Source organism: Ostrinia nubilalis, chromosome 29 (assembly GCF_963855985.1).
Source record: "Ostrinia nubilalis chromosome 29, ilOstNubi1.1, whole genome shotgun sequence".
NCBI classification, from domain to species: domain Eukaryota; kingdom Metazoa; phylum Arthropoda; class Insecta; order Lepidoptera; family Crambidae; genus Ostrinia; species Ostrinia nubilalis.
In genome coordinates, this window is record NC_087116.1 from 2,231,449 (window position 1) to 2,250,033 (window position 18,585).

The window sequence follows — 18,585 nt, forward strand, 5'->3', positions numbered from 1 at the left end:
AATCGGAAGAGTGAAAAAAGGAAAACAAGTGAAAATCGGAAGGGTGAACAAAGGAAAATAAGTGAAAATCGGAAGAGTGAACAAAGAAAGACCAGTGAAGATCGGAAAATAAGTGAGAGACAAAGTGGTGACACAGAAGACTTCACAGTGACATTATAGTCACTTTAATTAGAATAGAAGAACCATCAGCACTTCTGTACCTTCGTCCTTTAGGTACCAGTAAGTATTACTCGTATCTTGTTATATTTAAAAGCGAAAAGTCACTGACTGACTCACTCATCACATAATCTCAGAAACTACAAGTGCTAGCAGTCTCAAATTTTGCATGGGGGTTCCTTTTAGAACGTAGGTGGTCGGTAAGACGGGATTTTTCAAAATTCAATCCCTAAGGGGGTAAAACGGGATCCACGCGTACGAAGTCGCGCGCGGGCGCTAGTGTTTTATACAAACTTTTATTACTTGTAGTGTTGTTAGTTTCTTGATGAGGGCTCTACATTATGGACTTGTTTTCAAAAATATGTTTACTAATATTTATTTTATTACCTCCTATTAATCGTTTTAACCTACTTCCATCGCAACGCCTGAATATATTCCGAATGATTCCTGCCAAAAATTCATGATCTATGACAAAGTCTATTATGTGTTAATGATGACCTAGAGTCTTTTTTGGCACATGTTCGTCTAATTTTAGAGTTCCTCACGTCTAAAGGAAAATCCCATAAAACATGTTGTTTGTTTATCTGGTCAGTTGACTTTTTTACTAAGTAAGAACTTGAATATAATCTTATATCATAACAATCAACCTACTAAGCTTGATAAGGCCCATTGAAAATAATAACTGCACGGGACTATTCCCACCTCTCGTTCCCACCGCTGCAACTCCTGTGTAGCCAGGATCTACAGCTTGACCGCCAATAACCCAACCAGTGAAGGTCAAGTTTGTCCCGGGGGAAAGTTAAACTGTTGGCCCCGCATCAAAATTGATCAGAATAAGTAGGTAAATGTGGTTTCTTCAGACTGGAATAGGAACAACACTCTTTCCGTGGATGTGGCAAAAGGTGACTAAGGAAAATCAGGCCTCCCCAACCCGTCTGGCCAGCGTGGGGAGTGTAGGACAAATCCTCCATTTGCCTCTGGTCAATTAGAGGGTCGTGCTCCTGCAGTGGAGACTAAAGACCTGATTAATACGAACTTTTAGAAGTGATGTAGGAGATAAAAGAGTGAGAGAAATCTATACTAATAATAAAAAGCTGAAGAGTTTGTTTCTTTGTTTGAATTGAAGGCTTTTAAGCATCACCCTACAGCCAATAGGGGCGGAGCAGTTAAGAAAAATGTTGCAAACCGGGAAATAGGTACTTATTATTCAAACTGTTTTCACGCGTAAGAAGTCGCGGGCACAGCTAGTTATTTCATTGTCAGCTAGTGCACTAGACACTTGAAATCCTTCGATCATTGTTTTACAATAAAACAATATCTAATTGAAATTCTTTGTAAGACAATAACGTCACCTTAACTTATAACAAAGTCATCGAATTCTTCGCTGGAATACCAATGAGTGACATTTGACCGGCAGCGTTGGACGTTAGCGCACTGTCGGCCATCTTGTTTTTCGATTAAAATAGTTGTTTTTTAGTGTTAAGTGCGCAAAGGAATATTATAGTGACTGCTTGCATTTGTGATCGTAAGGTAAGGGAAATAATAGCTGTATGACTCATGAGGTAAAAATTTTAATTTCTTATAAGGTAAGTAGGATATAGGGACCGATTGATTGATAAATAGCGAAGTATTTTATTAATTCACTAGCCTTTGCCCTTGGTTTTGCCTGCGTAAAGTTAAGTTTATCACAGGTCTATGTTATTCTGATGTGTAACAAAACTATAGGTAATAGTGTAAAATTTAATCAAAATTCGTTCAGTAAAAAGTATAGCGTGAAAGAGTAACAAACATACATCCTCTCAAAGGTTTATTCATTGAACGGTTTCATGAAATTCACTCATTCACAAAAAGTTCATAGCACGCGTCCTTCTTTCCAAAAACTGGGAAAAAACTATCCTATTCGTTATCAAATGGTTGATGGTTCCTTCCTTGGATGGTAAAAATGTATCTACTGTATGACCTTCTACAGGGTGTTAGGTAAATGGGTATATGAGCCGGCACTAGCCCATGTTAACATGGTCATATAAATGGTATGGTGAAGTCAGAAATTAGATATCATCATTATATTTTTTTAATTTTCATACAAAATAAATTTTATAAAATCAGATTTGTATGAAAATTAAAATAATTAAAATTAAGATATCAATTTTCTGACTTCACCATACCATTTATATGACCATGTTAACATGGGCTAGTGTCGGCTCATATACCCATTTACCTAACACCCTGTATATTACATAGTGTAGCATAGTGTACCTCCCTCTATCAAAATCTTTGATTGATTTAACGCCTATTTATGGAAACGTTACAGACAGACAGAGCGATGCATTTATTTATAGTTTTATAGGTCTAGCGCTTAACTCAGTCAGTGCCTGAGGTATGGGAGCGGCACGGGGCGGGAGGGTGATTTTGTGACGATCTTCAGCGAGACTAAAGCCTGGTCTGCGAGCACGTAGAAAATTGTCCAATAACCCCAAGCTACCCATCCTTATCGCTCGCGCGTAATTATGTTGCTGTTGCGCTCGCACACTCACTGCGGGCGCCCGTCGCACAGTCGCGACAGCAATATAATTACGCGCGAGCGATAAGGATGGGTAGCTTGGGGTCATTGGACAACATTCTACGTGCTCGCAGACCGGGCTTTAGATTAGTATGCCCTGTCACGTCATAATACGTCAATGTCACCCCTCCCATGCCGCTCCCATGCCTCAGACACTGACTTAAGCCTAGACCTATAGTGTGAATTATAAATGGGAAAATCCAGTAATTACAGACTACGGTGCATTGCACTGTGGTAGGTATATTATGCTCTCGTAATAGGTATTATATTACAACAAAAAGTGTACAATGTGCTTAACACTGTATTTTTATGAGCCATTAAAACGACACATTTTCATGACGTGTTTTTTGGAAAAATTCTGCTTTGAAACATGCAATTTCAAATTCAAGGAGTATTGTACAGTTACCGTCAAATAGTTCGTGACACCCAAAGTGCCCAAAAGTTGATAAAACAACCATAATAAAAAAAACAAATCTAGTCTGTAATAATTTACTGACTCTACCCAAAAGTGTTTGTTTTTCATTAAGACTGAAGTTATATGTAGCTTCGTGCATTTGCACATTTTTAGCCAGTGTCAAGTAAAATGATATTTCAAGTGGTACATAAGTATAACGATAATATCATCGATGATAGTAAAAGACAAAATAATGATATCCCCCTTTTCCCTGAGGTTTAGTTAAGATTGTGGCATTTTATTGAAACCGCTAACGCGGATTTCTTTAGGCCTAAACTTGCAAAGTTATCCCTGTTTTGTTTCATTTTCCCACCATTTTCACATTACTTTGTTCGACCAAACACTTTAGAAAATAAGTGATTTCTATAAAAAGGCTCTAGAACCACAAAACTGGCGCCCGCCGAAACAAAGTTCTCTCCTTCGCTACTAGATGGCGCTGTAGTTTATTAACACTAATTTATTATTAAATTGATTATAAGTTGGCTTCAAATGAATCAGGTAGGACAGGCCAATCAAAAAATCTCTTTAATGTTGGGATTGTGGCCATTTGCAGGAAGAAGTATATTTTTGAAAGTGTTCTCTCTTATAAATTAAGAGATCACTATAATTCAAACTTAAGAAAACCCTTGAGTTAGTCAAAGTCAAAATTTCTTTATTTGTTTAGACTAATAAATAGTTCTTACAAATCGTCATTTTGCTCTTAAGGAGCCTCTACATGTCTCATAATCTTTTTACCCTACCAGCGCTTCGAGACCAACATTTGGCAAGTGCTGAGAAGAAGCGCCGCAACAAACTCAGTCACCACTGTCTGCCGGTTAATATAAATAAATAGAAATAGCAGTAGTAGGTACATTCGATTCAGGAGCAGTTCACTGAATTTACCATGCATTTTTGTATAGTGTATCTTATAAGAATGGGTATACAAAATTGCGTGGTATATTAAACAAGGTAGTGACGTGCTAATTCTAGACTTACAGATTAAGTTAACTCAAAATTGCTCTATAAATGGTGAAATTGAATGGTTGGCATCCTTTTAATATAAGACTCTACTCATGATACATAGTGCATTCCCCAAATATGAGACAAATTGGCAATAATAAAAACCTTGTACATAAACACTAGCATTATTTCGATGTAATATTATGTTATATTTTTCCATAAAGAATTCGTGACTGAAGAACACGTTTGTTTACGGCTTAGGCATACAGCCCAGCTGTAGTAAAGCTTAGGCCGAGTTGCATCATCTTAACTTTGACCGTAACTATAACTTTAACCGGTGTTTTTGTATGGAGTTTGACAAACTTTTGATGTTTTTATAGTTAAAATAAGATGGTGTAACCCAGGGTAGGTCTAGTTTTGTGTGAAGCAAGATTCTAAAATATCTGATAGAGTTGTTGCAATTCACGAAGGCGAGTGAGCTTTACATGTGTTGTGGCTCGCTACTGTTCGTTTCTCAAAAGTTTTGATAGACATTACACTATCGTTGTGCATGTACACGTACACACATAAGTAAAGCTCACTCGCCTTCGTGAGTTGCAAGAACTACACTAAATTGATAGCATAAATAAATGCAATAAAGATGTAGGTGATAAATAAGGAAAACCAGATAGCTTTTAATATGCAATCGTGTGCATTTTAATAACTTGTATGTATACTAACTAGTCATCGATTTAACTTAAACGAGTGTGAAACACGTGTTGACAATAACATAAAAAACATTACCACTCCTTTACGTAGCGCAGTCGGGTAAAAACAAAAATTTGTGATTTATTTGACCGATCTAAGCGCCTGTTTTTTTTTGGTTTAATCCTTTTTATGCACTAAGTAACTAGCTTTGTAGAAAATATATTAAAAGCATTTGAGAATCGGTGTTTGTACACGAAAATACTAGCTGTAGTCGCCATAACGTATCAATGCCTTAAAGTTGATGTACCTATACATCAGGCCTCCCCAGCCCGTCTGGCCAGCGTGGGGAGTGTAGGACAAATCCTCCATTTGCCTCTGGTAAATTAGAGGGTCGTGCTCCTGCAGTGGAGACTAAATGACCTGATGATGATGACTACGGTACAGAATATGACTTAGTCTGAATGAGATGGAAAATTTTACGTCTGTTTTAAGTCTGTGATTGGTTTTAATAATAGCCTCTTACGTATTACTACCTACGCACGTTAAATCTGATTACTTATAGAGTTGTTTGTAGTCAATGTCGATTGCAACACGACCCATGGTCGACACCAATGTTGTATTAAAACTAAGTTCTGCACTTAGCTTTCATCATTAGGTCATTTATATTCATATACAGGGTGTCCCAAAAAGTAGTGTCAAGCCGAAGCTCAGAGGTAGAGCATAAATAGGGCTATCCAATTCACCCCCATGTATGTTCCGCGATTGTTGATAGTTTTCGAGTTAAGATTGTTTTTAATTTCTGTGATTTAGTGTGTGTTGTAAAGTACTGGCACTTTTTTGGTCACTGTGGCGCGAATAGTCAAGTTACATGCCTGATTTTTTATTATTATTATTAGATGAATACTAGGCCTAGCTGATTCAGAAGTATTTGGGTACTTCTCATTTACACTCAAATTTGATGGTCACACAATAATAGTTCATAAACGGTATAAGTTAGAACAATAACTTTGAAATCAGGTGATAACATATCTATTTAGCTACATACAAAATAAATTTTATCGTAATAGAAGCAAAAATAATACGAAAACATTACATGAAACGATACAAAACGGGGTCATTTTTCGCGTTCTCATCGTGTCACACCTTCGGTTGCAATGAAACATTTGGTTGCTGCATTCACAATTTTCATTCAATTTGTGTGTAGCATATACTAAAATCATCGTAATTAAATATACTTTCCACACAATAGTAAAAAAAATATCTTCTTATAATTATTTTGAATTGAGGAAGGAAAATACGTTGGTCACACGATTTCAGGTACCTAAAATTTTGAGTAATCATACAAGATTGCCGTTAAACCGAACACCATCAACCAATCACTGTGTTCTATTCGGTTAACGTCAGTCGCGCTCCTGCCATTGCGGAGGTGAGATAAGTCGATCGTCGCCCCGCGAAAAAAATACGTAACTTTTTGTGATTATCCGTAGACATTCCGTCGCTTGCTTGATCAATATTTTCTACCTCTAAAATTTAAACAATTTAATTGAAACTTAGGCCATTGAAAACTTAACATGTTAGACTTATTTGTGTAGTATTCGACTTGAACCGTTAAACTCAAATTTAGGGACAATGAATAAAAAACTAAAATTTTCGTCACCTTCGTGGCATCACCTTCGTGGTGTTTTATACACGAAGGTGATTTTAGGCCACGAAAGTGATTTCTTGCTTTGGTTTATTTTAAAATATAAAGACTGGTGTTTAAGTTTTTACAATATTTTAATAACGAATAAATTATACGTGTTAAGTAGAGTTCAATACATCAATAAAAAAATAAGGGCCTCGTATTTTTTTATGTCTGTATGACTGTATGTATGTCTGTATATGTGACTGTGTATCTGTTTGTGAGATTTTAATCTAATGTTTGAGTTAAAAGTTGTACAGCAAAAACACGAGGCCATCTGGCCTCAATAAATAAACATATTTTTTGTTGAGGGATTGATAAGTTAAGAGTTCTTTTTAATTGAGGTACTGATAATCCTTTTTTTTGCTTCTTTAGCATTTCAGAATGCCACCAGTATCACCCTTAAAACCAATTGCGTAGAATCTTGTAACTTAGTAGGTGACGTTATCGGTAAAATTTTATCTTGTATTTTAAGTACCTACTTATTTATATTATGTTATTGCCATTTATCTATGAAAATAAGACAAAATATATGTTTTATAAATACTTAAGAGTAAAGTTTGAAAAAATTATTGCTGTGAAGTACAGAATCACTTTCGTGGCATCAAAAAATTCAAAACGTTAAAGCTTCCAAACCAGACTCACTATTTGACTGATTTACTGAGAATACACTCGTCACATCAAGCGCTACAATTTTTGTTTACAAAAAGTTGAAATAAGTTAAAAATAAAATTTGCCACGAAGGTGACGATGAGAACCGTGGCGATGAGAAATACCCATTTACATCCATAACATGAATATAAACTAAAATCCTGTATGTACCACAGAATAATATTATAAGTTAAATACTGCACAGTATATAAGTACATAAGGTCTCTCTCTACTGCTCGACCCTCTCAGCCAGAGGATGGAAGGAGCAAATGGAGGATTTGGTTTAGCCTTCGTATAGAGTGAACCTAAATTGTATTTTCGAATGAACTATCAAACTAATACATAAATATTTAAAGAAAAGCAAGACAAAACGTAACTTATTATTTTCCCTCAAATTGCATTGCCATTCTTGAGCGGGTATAACGTATCTATACTATAAAAACATCTTAGCATAAATTATGAAACTTGATAGTCATGGATTTGACTGACAGCTGTCCGTCAAGTTTCCGCCCCGCACCCCACACTGCACATATTTTGTTCGCGATGTCTGTTCTACAGGGTGTCCCAGAATGGGTGAATCAAACTGATAGGGGAGGTAGCTCTATTAATGTACTATCCCAAAAAAATATGAAAAAAAAAATTTGAGTTCGGATTTTTTAAAAATAAATTGCTCTAAACTCGAAATCTAGTCATTATTTTCAACAGTTTGTTTTTAGATAAACGAAGCGATCATGTGCAATTAATATTAGTAAGAAAAAAGTACAAATAAACTCCAAACGCAGCAATTATAGTCAGATAAGTACTTAGAGGCAAAGCTGATTTATTTTTACTTTAAAAAAAAAATTGTTTCCTTATGCGATTTTTTTTTTCATATTTTTTAGGGATAGTACAAAGTAGAGCTACCTCCCCTATCAGTTTGATTCACCCATTCTGCGACACCCTGTACCTATACGTAGTAATATTTGTATTTTATTTTATTTCAATGTTTTTTTCTCCCTTTGCAACATGCTTCGCGCCTCTCAATTAGTAAGGATTCGTTGGAGGACTTTCTTAATGATCGTACAGGTTTCTTTTACATATTGTGTGTATTTGATTTCTTTATATTGTCCTCTTCAGAGAGGATATTCAAGGTTTTGTAATCGTTGATTATGTTAATCCTTTCATTATTTACAGTTCCATCAAAATGGGGTTCCTAGAAGAGCGGAACTTCGAAGATGTGCCAGAAATTCCTGAGTACTACAAAGGGAAGACCATCTTCATTACTGGAGGTTCTGGTAAGTGGAAACGGCTCATTTTTAGTGTCTAGTCTAGTTTAAGGACGAAACACTCTTATCAACCCGAAAACGGATCATCTCGAACCGGTCAGAATTCTTTGTATGAAACTCCATACTGCAACGCACACTTAGTCTTATCCGTACCGTAACGTAAATGCTGCTGCCTCACGATTAGCCGCGCGGCGAAAGGAGATACGGTATGGATGGCCTGGCCTATCCATACCTACCGCCGGGAGACGGCAGGTTATGTGGGGCTCGAACCCTCTAAAAACCTGGGATGTTCCCTCTGCCGCATAGTGGTCGGCGCCTTGGGTACTAAAGCTTGGTCCGTGAGCACGTAGAATTTTGTCCAATGACCGCAAATGACTCTCACACTCACTGCGGGCGCCCGTCGCACAGTCGCGACAGCAATATAATTACACGCGAGCGATAAGGATGGGTAGCTTGGGGTCATTGGACAAAATTTTACGTGCTCACGGACCAGGCTTTAGAAACCACCAAGGCGCCTTCAGCGGACGCTTCGCCCTACACGGCGGGACCCAACACGCCCCCACTTAATGGGGGGCCGACAGGATTAGCCAGGACCACGAGGCCAATTCCGTCTGACGGAGGTGGTAGCCTGTGCAATAAAGGAAACTAGATATCGCTGTCCTGACTTAGTCAGTGGTACCAAATTATTTTTTAGTACTGCAGATTGAGGGGGAGAGGACAATGTCCTTGGTCTATGAACTTGATAGGAGAAAAAAAATACAACAAACGTGCCTAACTAAAGTTTTGTTTCAGGATTCATGGGAAAGGCATTAATTGAGAAGCTGCTTTACTCCTGCTCAGATTTGGACAGAATCTACCTTCTGTTGCGCACCAAGAAGGGAGTGAAAGCTGAAGATAGACTGGCGGAGCTTTATTCAACAGGGGTAAGACTGTATTTGAAGCCTTTTTTTTTTGTACGTGGAAAAAATGCATAAAACTGCATACCCGCCGCTGTGGTCAGGCGACGGGTTATGTGGTGCTCTCCATGCCAGAAGGGCAAGGCCTACCCACTAAAACAACCACGAATGTCCTTCTTTCTGGGCATAGGGGAAATGCCGGTATAGCGAACCTTGTCCCGATTTCCGCCTATGTCCAGTATTGTCCAGTTTGTCCAGCAGTGCGGACCCACCTTTTGTGCCACGGACATCGAGTGCGCTTTCGCGCATTGTATTTGTGCATTTATAACTATAGGTATGGATGGCCTTGGGGGAGGCCTTTGTCCAGCGGTGGACGTCATTTGGCTGAAACGAACGAACGTACTATATGTTCTCCATAATGAGGCCACGAGTTGGTGCCACGTGCGAATGACAGGACTTTACATTGGCGCTACTGTTTTTTGAAAATAAACCGATTTAAAATTCTTTCACGATTAGAATCCTACATTATTTCTTTACTTTTGACATGTTCACCTCCTAACTAGTCCATCAAAGGCACCAAGTCAAAAATTGTGTTCCAAGGTCACCGTGACAGCTATAGTTTATCTATAAAATGTTTTTAATATGTTTCAGTGTTTCGATCGACTAAGGGAGGAAAAGCCAGATATCTTCTCATCGAAAGTGTTTGTTGTCGCTGGAGATGTCATGGACCCTGGACTAGGTAAGATCACAGTTTCAGAGGTTAAATCAAATAATTTATTCAGTACTTATGCTTAGAGGTCCTTATATCCTTATTCTTTCCTTTGTTTTCGTGATTAATGTCGTTGCGGGTCCAATGACAGTTTAACTTTACCCCGGGACAAACTTGACCTTCACTGGTTGGGTTTTATTGGCGGTCAAGCTGTAGATCCTGGCTACACAGGTTCAGGATGTCCATCATCCATCAGGTGAGATACAGGCCAAGAGCTTCCTCGTTGTGGATAAAAAAAAATGAGGCGACATCTATTCTTACTTTGTGTAAGGATGAAAGACACAGAGATCTAGACAGATACCAAAACTAATGCGCTGAGTTCATAGTCGCGAGCAATGTGTTCTGTTTTTGGGCATATTGCTGCGACACCGGCCCCGCCCCCTTTTCTTATCTCCCTTTAGTTTCTGTGATCTGTGGTGAAAGATTTTCGAGTAAACTTTTGAGTTTAAGTTTTTAATGTTCTTCTCATTGCAGGATTGTCAGAAGAAGACCGGGCTCTTCTAGTCAATAGGGTGAATATTATCTTCCACGTAGCGGCTAGCGTCAGGTATGTAACTAAAATTTATTTAAATTTTAATTATTTATTTGATTTATAACTTACAAACCCGGTCAAGGTAACTGCGCACCTATCGGCCGTGACGTCACATCGACGCTCTGGTACAGACGGGGTCAGCGCGGGGTGGTGCGCAATTAACTTAATCGGGTTATAATTCTAATTAAAGAAATTGTAGAGACGTCTAAAGATCAATCAAGTTTATGTTAGGTTGATTAAAAGTTTTATTTTTTGCCAGATTTGACGATCCCCTCCCTTTTGCCACTAAGCTGAACCTTGGAGGCACTAAGGAAGTGGTGACCTTAGCCAAAGAAGTGAGAAATCTATCGGTGAGTATATACGAGAGAGAGGGGGAGATGGATAGAGAGAGAGAGAGAGAGAGAGAGAGAGAGAGAGAGGGAGAGAGAGAGGGGGAGAGAGAGAGAGATCTTTGCCAAGCTTTTACATATTTAATTCTCACTGAAACGGGATTAGGCAACACATTAACACTTTTAAAAGGTAAAAGGTATTTACCTTCCCGACGTTTCAACTCGGTTGCAAGAGTCATGGTCTACGGATCACTGCAACGTAGTGGGACCTATATTTCTTTATACATTTTATCCCTACGTGATATTTTATGCTATCAAGTTATACCCACCAGTTAAGCACTTTACTACCAAAGCTACGATCATTGCTAATATTGTAATCTTGCAGGCCTTAGTCCACGTTTCAACAGTATACTCGAACACCAACCGTGACGTCATCGAGGAGGTGATGTACCCCCCACACGCGGACTGGAAAGACACGCTCGAGGTGTGTGACGTCATAGATGAGCATTCTCTGCGAGTTTTGACGCCTAAGTAAGTACAAGTTCAAATAGTGGACCTGGAATAGTACCCTGCATGACTCTCTTACTCATTGAGCTTCGGAAATTCATTTTTATCAACACGCGACGATTATAATCTCTTGTTTCCACCGCTGCAACCTCTGTGTAGTCAGGATCTACAGATTGACCGTTAATAACTCAACCAGTAAAGGTCAAGTTAGATTGATGACTTGAAGAAATATGGGAATCAGAATAGTACCCTGCAAGACCCCCTTATTATTATCTATTATTTGGCATCGTAAACTGTAAATTTACATTTACCAACAGGTCATAATAGCACTGCAAAAACATAACCCTATGTAATTTACCAGAGGTAGAGGATGGAGGATTTGGTCTACACTGTCTAAGGCCTGATGTTTGTCACCTTCTACTAAATTTACGGGTAGAGAGAGAGAGAAAGAGAGAGAGTTTTTGGTCTTCGATACAATAATTTCTGGCAATACCGGAATGCTACTAAACACTTAAGATTATAGCAGACATATCAACTCGGAAAGGGATCAACACCGTATCTCCGCTTTTTGCGAGCTGTGATCGCCTTTCGCGCGCTGTCATTCGATCCGAGGCGTTTGCTTAACGGCGCGGATAAGTGTGCGTTGAAGTATGGAGTTTCATACAAAGAATACTGACCGCCTCGAGTCGATACGGTTACGATCCCTTTCCGAGTTGATAAATGTGCTACAGCCTTCTTTATCTGAACTTATAACCGGCAGATAAGATTAATATTCATTATATGATTACCTTCCCCAGGTATCTTGGAGACATCCCCAACACGTATACCTTTACGAAGCAGTTGGCAGAACATGTGGTGTATGAGCAGAAAGGCCAGCTACCCGCAGTCATCATTAGACCGTCCATTGGTAAAGTATTGATTATAACCACAACTAGGCAGTTCAAATTCAAATTCTTTATTGCACATTATTCACAAACATTACTATGAGGTTTCACAGTGCGCGTGGACGCACAGGGTGACACACGAACCAATCACAGAGCTCTATTCAACGCTGAGCTCGATTTGCTGCTTCACTTAAGCAAGCATCGTTTGTGAATACGGGCGTAAGTGTTTTATATGAGGTCTTAATCTTAAGTTCTTGGTCTACACGGGACTATTCCCACCTTTCGTTCCCACCGCTGCAACTCCTGTGTAGCCAGGATCTACAGCTTGACCGCCAATAAAAACCCAACCAGTGAAGGTCAAGTTCGTAGCCTACATCTCACCTGATGGGCGAAGGTGGAAGCGGGCTTCACCAGGAATCCCCAGCCACAGAGGGCTATCTTACCTAGAACAGACAGTTTAACTTTCCCCCGGGAGAAACCTGACCTTCATTGATTGAGATTTTTTATGGTGGTCAAGCTGTAGATCCTGGCTACACAGGAGTTGTAGTGGTGGGAACGAGAGGTGGGAATAGTCCCATATCTAACCTAGAACTTAAAAGTCTAAATAATGAAAGCCCTAACTAGGTACTTAAGCGGTACCCTAAACGTGACATTATAGCGCTTAGCGCCATTTCAACGGAAAAATCTTAATTATTTTCGATTATTTTCATTTATAGTCAGTGCTTGAGGTATGCAAGCGTCACGGGAGGGGTGGTCACATAATTATGACGTGACAATGCATACATTTCTGAAATCTCGCTGACGTTTGACGTAACAAAAAACACTCTTCCGTGCCGCTCGCATACCTCAGGCACTGATCAAGTTTTGCGCTAGACCAATACATTCAATCAATTTCGTTTTTCAGTGATATCCAGTGTGGAGGAGCCGGTTCCTGGCTGGATCGAGAACTTCAACGGGCCAGTCGGAATGCTAGTCGCTTGCGGCAAAGGTAAGCTGCCCTTTTACTCAACTGCATGACGAAAAATAGTGTAATGTGTTTGTTACCACATGTCTCTTGTTTGTTCTTTGAAAGGCACTTCGGAGACCAAACTAAAACAGACTCACGCCCGTATTCAAAACATTACTATGAGGTCTCACCGTGCTCGTGGACGCACAGGATGACACACGAACCAATCACAGAACTCTATGCGTTCACAACGCTGTGCGTTCGATCTGGTAGATCGTTGTGAATAGGGGCGTTATTTTATCAATATTTATCGTACCGGCCTTCTGTTTTAACTTACTGATCAAGTCTAATGAACTTATCTGTCAGATAAATTAAAGTTTTAGTTTAACACGTTTCTGATGGGTATATCTGGTTGTCTCTGGTAATCAATAACTTTTATTTGAAATTTAGCGCCATGACTGAATGTCAGATAATTATCTATAACTTTATCAGGAACTGATGGACCTGACTCTTAGGCCCCTAGATTCTTTTTCCGGCCCTGGGGGCCTTTTGTTTCAGGACTTACAGGATCTCTCATCATCTAACTAAAGCATCTTTAAAATTCTATGACTTATGGTCCTATGTCCCCTAGATGGGGCAGAGGGCGTCCACAACAGTCCTCCATCTCGTTCGGTCTTGAGCTTCTCGCTTGATCTCGCTCCAGGTCTTGCCGATCTTCTTCGCCTCGTCCGCAACAGTGCGCCGCCAAGTTTGCCTGGGTCGACCACGTTTGCGTTTTCCTTGAGGATTCCAATCCAGAGCCTGCTTAGGGATGTGATCGGGGTCCCTTCGGAGAGTGTGGCCAATCCAGTTCCACTTTAAAATTCAATTTTTAAAATTCTATAACATCGATTATTTTCAGGCATAATGCGGAGTATCTATACCGACCCCAACCTGATATCTGACTTCATGCCAGTGGATGTGTCCATCAAGAGCATAGTCACCGCCGCCTGGATACGGGGGACTAAGAAGTAAGTTTAGTCACGTGATGGTGGTAGCGACGCGACTGTAACACGACTGTTACGCAACTGTAACGCAACTGCGACGCGACTATAATGCGACTGCGATGCGACTTGAGCGTGGCGTCACATAAACGCAGTTGGATAGTTGAGAAAATCAATAAGTTATGTATGACCTGGAAAGGACCTAAGGAATACGTTTGCGGTCACGTTATTGCTTCATAGATCCGATCCTGGGATTGTCAGAGTTACCTAATAGGTAACAGGTGTAACAATTAATAACAGATGAGGCTATAAAGGTAACAGAAAGCCACTAAACGTAACCTTCTAACCGGCTAATCTGGAAATAATAACTGCCTAGTTATGCCTATCAGCAGTAGATGTCCCGTGGCTGAAATGATAAGTAATATCAAACAGAAACATAGATAAAACGATAGTTTGTAATAGTTTCATTTGATAGTACCTACTTCAAAGCTCCCAGCTTCAAGCAAGTTCATTTCAAACGTATCAAAGATATTGTGTAGTTCATTTAACCCAAGTAGTACCTATATCTACGGGTTGACCCTTGACCTTCACTGGTTGGGTTTTTATTGGCAGTCAAGCTGTTAGTAGATCTTGGCTACACAGGAGTTGCAGCGGTGGGAACGAGGGGTGGGAATGGTCCGTATATCTACGAGTATTGGACAAACCAGCTTCTTGAGGTCTTCCACTGATTAAATAAATTCCACAAATCTTTCAGGCTAGAGCCATCAGACGACGTCCAGATCTACAACTGCTGCGCTGGCAAGCTGAACAACATCACCATGCAGGAGTTGGTCGACATCGGCAAGCGACTGGCAGCCTCCCTTCCTCTTAACGACACGCTCTGGAATATTGGGGGTTCCATTACTACGTCACGGACCATCCATTATATCAAGGTGATTGATATTTTTGCCTTCATGAGTTTCCACAGAACCATGTCTACACATAGTGAATTTGCAATCAGTGTCCAAATTTTTAGGAGCGATCAGAATCAGTAACATAATTATAATCGATTTGCGTAAAGAAAACATTTTTTTCATAGTTCATTATTTTTATCTACTGCGCGGTTTCAAAATGTACCATCATTGGCGCTGGAAGCAGGCCGCTACCAGAGTAGATACAAATGAGTAGGTCATCTTCATAGAAACGCACCGAGCGCGGTTTGTATGTGAGCGCGCCAATACGTATGAGGCGCGCACGCACACACTGACAAAATTTTGCGTGGATTAGCGGGTTGTTGGGCGCCGCATAGGTATGTATTGGCGCGCTCACATACAAACCGCGCTCGGTGCGTTTCTATGAAGATGACCTACTTATTTGTATTTACTCTGGCGCTACCAACCAAGCTACATGGAAAGCATTGGGGGAGGCCTATGTTCAGCATGGACGTCCTATGACTGAGATGATGATGATATTGATGTTGTACATGATTTAATAGTAAATTAGTAATGTTTTTTTCAGGTGCTGATACTCCACTGTTTACCGGCGATTTTTGTTGACGCAATACTATTGCTGCTCGGAAAGAAACCTTTGTAAGTAAAATATTATTATATGAAAAATTCTAAAATTCGTTAAAGGTCTCTGTAGAAATATTCTCAGCAAATGTTATTGTACAGTAATGTCTTGTTGGTACTAAGATTTAAGTATTATGAATATCCTTTTAATATTCAAGATATTTTAATGAATACTTCCTTAATTACTTTACTGAATCAATAACACTGGCTTATTCTACAAATCCAATCATATCAAATTCAAATTCAAATTCAAAACGTTTATTGCATGTCACTTAATCAATATCTTTATTAGTATGTAGGCCTTTTCCAAGACACTTAATACACGTCCAAAATATAGCTTTGCCCAACCAACGGACAAAATAATTTGGCTGGCGTTGGAAAGAAGTTGAGGTAGAAATTCATAGGCTGAGTTGCACTAACTTATTTTAACCGTAACAATAACCGGTGCTTTTTCTATGGATTTTGACAGATTTTTGACGTTCGTCAAAGTTAAAGTAAGATGGAATAACTCAGCCATTAGTAACAGTAATTTCATTATTATTCTAGTCAAAATAACTTTACACGTCATCTTTATTGATTTGTATTACAGATTACTAAAAGTCCAACGGCGTATCTACATAGCAAACCTGGCTCTCCGCTACTACATCACCAAGGAATGGACCTTCGACAATACCAACTTCATCCAGCTCAGATCTCGTATAAAAGAGCAGGACAAAAAACATTTCTACTACGACATAGAAAACGTTGACAAGGAGGAGTATTTTAGAAAATCTTGCATTGGAGGGAGAAAGTATCTTTTGAAAGAGAAAGATGAGGATCTGCCTAAGGCCAAGGCTCATCATAAAAGGTAAGGAAGTCAGTAATCCATTAACTTTGTTACCACCTTGCTAATGTATCTCTGTACATTATTCTTAGAGGTCCCAATATACATCCTTGCACTTAAATCTAATGGAGGTCCAAGCAGGTTGAGTTTAATTAAATTTACGATTTAGGTTTTAATAGGAAATCGTAATTGTTATGAATATTCCATAATAATAATTGAAACTACTTACTGGTGCCTTTTAAAGATAAAGTTGTCTGGCCAACACAATCGAAAGCTTTTGTTTAGTCCTAGAGTAAAACGATGATGATGATGATGATCATGATGATGAAAAGATTAACTTTTAATTTATGTACAAGTTAAATGTGAGTTCAACCAAGCCTGTCAATATAGTTACCTCATCATATCAGCTCTAGGACCTCCACTGCTGAACATAGGTCTGCCCCAATGATTTCCATAATGACCGGTTGGTACCTAGCGGCCTGCATCCAGAGCCTTCCTGCTACCTTTGAATTAGGTACTTACTATATTACTTACTATTATTATCGCCTGTTTATTTACGTTTTTGTTTCAGAATGGTAATCCTAGATAAGACAGTGCAGTGTATTTTCTACGGGTACCTATTCTGGTGGGTCGTGAACACGCACTACATTAAGGGCCTTACTGACTTCCTGTACGAAATATTTACTATGTGAAGTGTGTATGTGATTGTGTTATAGTGTGTGATTTATATTATTCATTAAATTTTGTACAATATTTGTTTTATTATTAAAATTTTACTCGATTTTGTGTACGTTCAAAAATACTTACGTAGCTCAGTGGTCAGAGCAATCACCGCGCCAGGTCGTGGGTTCCATTCCCGTTCTTTCAAGTTAAGGAAAATAACAAACTATAGCGTATCAAGTGTATCTTTTGTTCGGTTGCCTAGATCGCTTTATAAATTATGCCGTATCTTTTGTATATTTCTTTTTGTTTTCTTATCTTGTAGGGTGTACAATTTTTCGCACTTAATAAAAAAACATCATTGACAAAATTATTCCCATCTATCGTTCATGCCGCTACAACTCTTGTGTATGTAGTCAGGATCTACAGCCTGACCGCCAATAACCCAACCAGTAAAGGTCAAGTTTTATAAACGAGATAAGAAATAAAAAGCAGAAAGTAAAATCATGTTTTTTATTTTCAATAAACATTGTTATGAGTAGTTCACCAAGTACCAACTTATAGAGATAATACTTAACTACCACCTAACACTTATTGAAAACATAAAGTTCATAACTTTAAATTAATTATCGTAATGCCAATTTTATACAGGGTGAAAATTTTATAATGTAGTTTTAACAAAAAAAATAAAAACATTTTGAGCATAAATAAGTAGAAAATTATAAGTAGTAAATTAAAATAGAAATTGACATTACGATATTTAATTTATCAAATACACTTTGAGATTCATTTACGTGAGTGTGGTTGGCCAAATCAAAAGCAAAAAAATACCAGTTACTGTTACAAAATAAAACTGTATTATTATACCAGAAAATGTTACTTCTACTAATAATAAACCGTACTTTTTGCTATTTTCTATACTTAAAGATTTGACAAACCACACTTCACAATTCACTCAATATAACCAATACATCATGTATACAAGGCTTTAATATTTACAGTGTTAGACAGCCCTCAATAAATATAATTATCGTATCACATTATAAAAGTACGAACTATACCTACTTATTTAACTATAAATAGTAACTATCTTAAACAATCTAGGACATATTACGTGCTAAAAGTGCTAATGAGGCAAGACTCGTTTTGATTTTAAAATTTAAAATAATCTCAAAAATAAAATAGTTCCAATTTATTTATAAATAAAAAATGTAGATTTTGTGAAATATAATTGTGATGATTAAATTTTATAAAATGTAAAAATTGATGTACCAGTTATTTAACATTTAAAAAAATACACGAGATTCAAAAGT

General features: G+C 38.4%; 1 protein-coding gene across 2 annotated transcripts; it reads left to right on the forward strand.

Annotated features, from left to right (window-relative positions):
- Positions 1 to 195: 195 nt before the first annotated feature.
- LOC135085680 (putative fatty acyl-CoA reductase CG5065) lies at positions 196 to 17,365 on the forward strand. 2 transcript variants are annotated; one of them, XM_063980486.1, is made up of 14 exons: positions 196 to 219; positions 8,302 to 8,402; positions 9,186 to 9,316; positions 9,941 to 10,028; positions 10,533 to 10,605; positions 10,850 to 10,940; positions 11,305 to 11,450; positions 12,224 to 12,333; positions 13,215 to 13,298; positions 14,158 to 14,266; positions 14,994 to 15,171; positions 15,737 to 15,807; positions 16,379 to 16,636; positions 17,184 to 17,365. In XM_063980486.1, the coding sequence occupies exons 2-14, from the start codon at positions 8,312 to 8,314 to the stop codon at positions 17,302 to 17,304; spliced, it is 1,551 nt and encodes a 516-aa protein (XP_063836556.1). In that variant the 5' UTR covers positions 196 to 219; positions 8,302 to 8,311; the 3' UTR covers positions 17,305 to 17,365. The 2 variants fall into 2 exon arrangements, with proteins under 2 accessions (XP_063836556.1, XP_063836555.1); XM_063980485.1 differs by lacking the exon at positions 196 to 219 and adding an exon at positions 1,540 to 1,686.
- The last annotated feature ends 1,220 nt before the right edge of the window (positions 17,366 to 18,585 follow it).

Excerpts from the sequence above, each read along its gene's own strand:
- LOC135085680 (XM_063980486.1), top strand. The coding sequence starts at position 8,312 with ATGGGGTTCCTAGAAGAGCGGAACTTCGAAGATGTGCCAGAAATTCCT. Across the intron at positions 10,606-10,849 it reads CACGTAGCGGCTAGCGTCAG|ATTTGACGATCCCCTCCCTT; the intron begins GTATGTAACTAA and ends ATTTTTTGCCAG. Across the intron at positions 12,334-13,214 it reads CATCATTAGACCGTCCATTG|TGATATCCAGTGTGGAGGAG; the intron begins GTAAAGTATTGA and ends TTCGTTTTTCAG.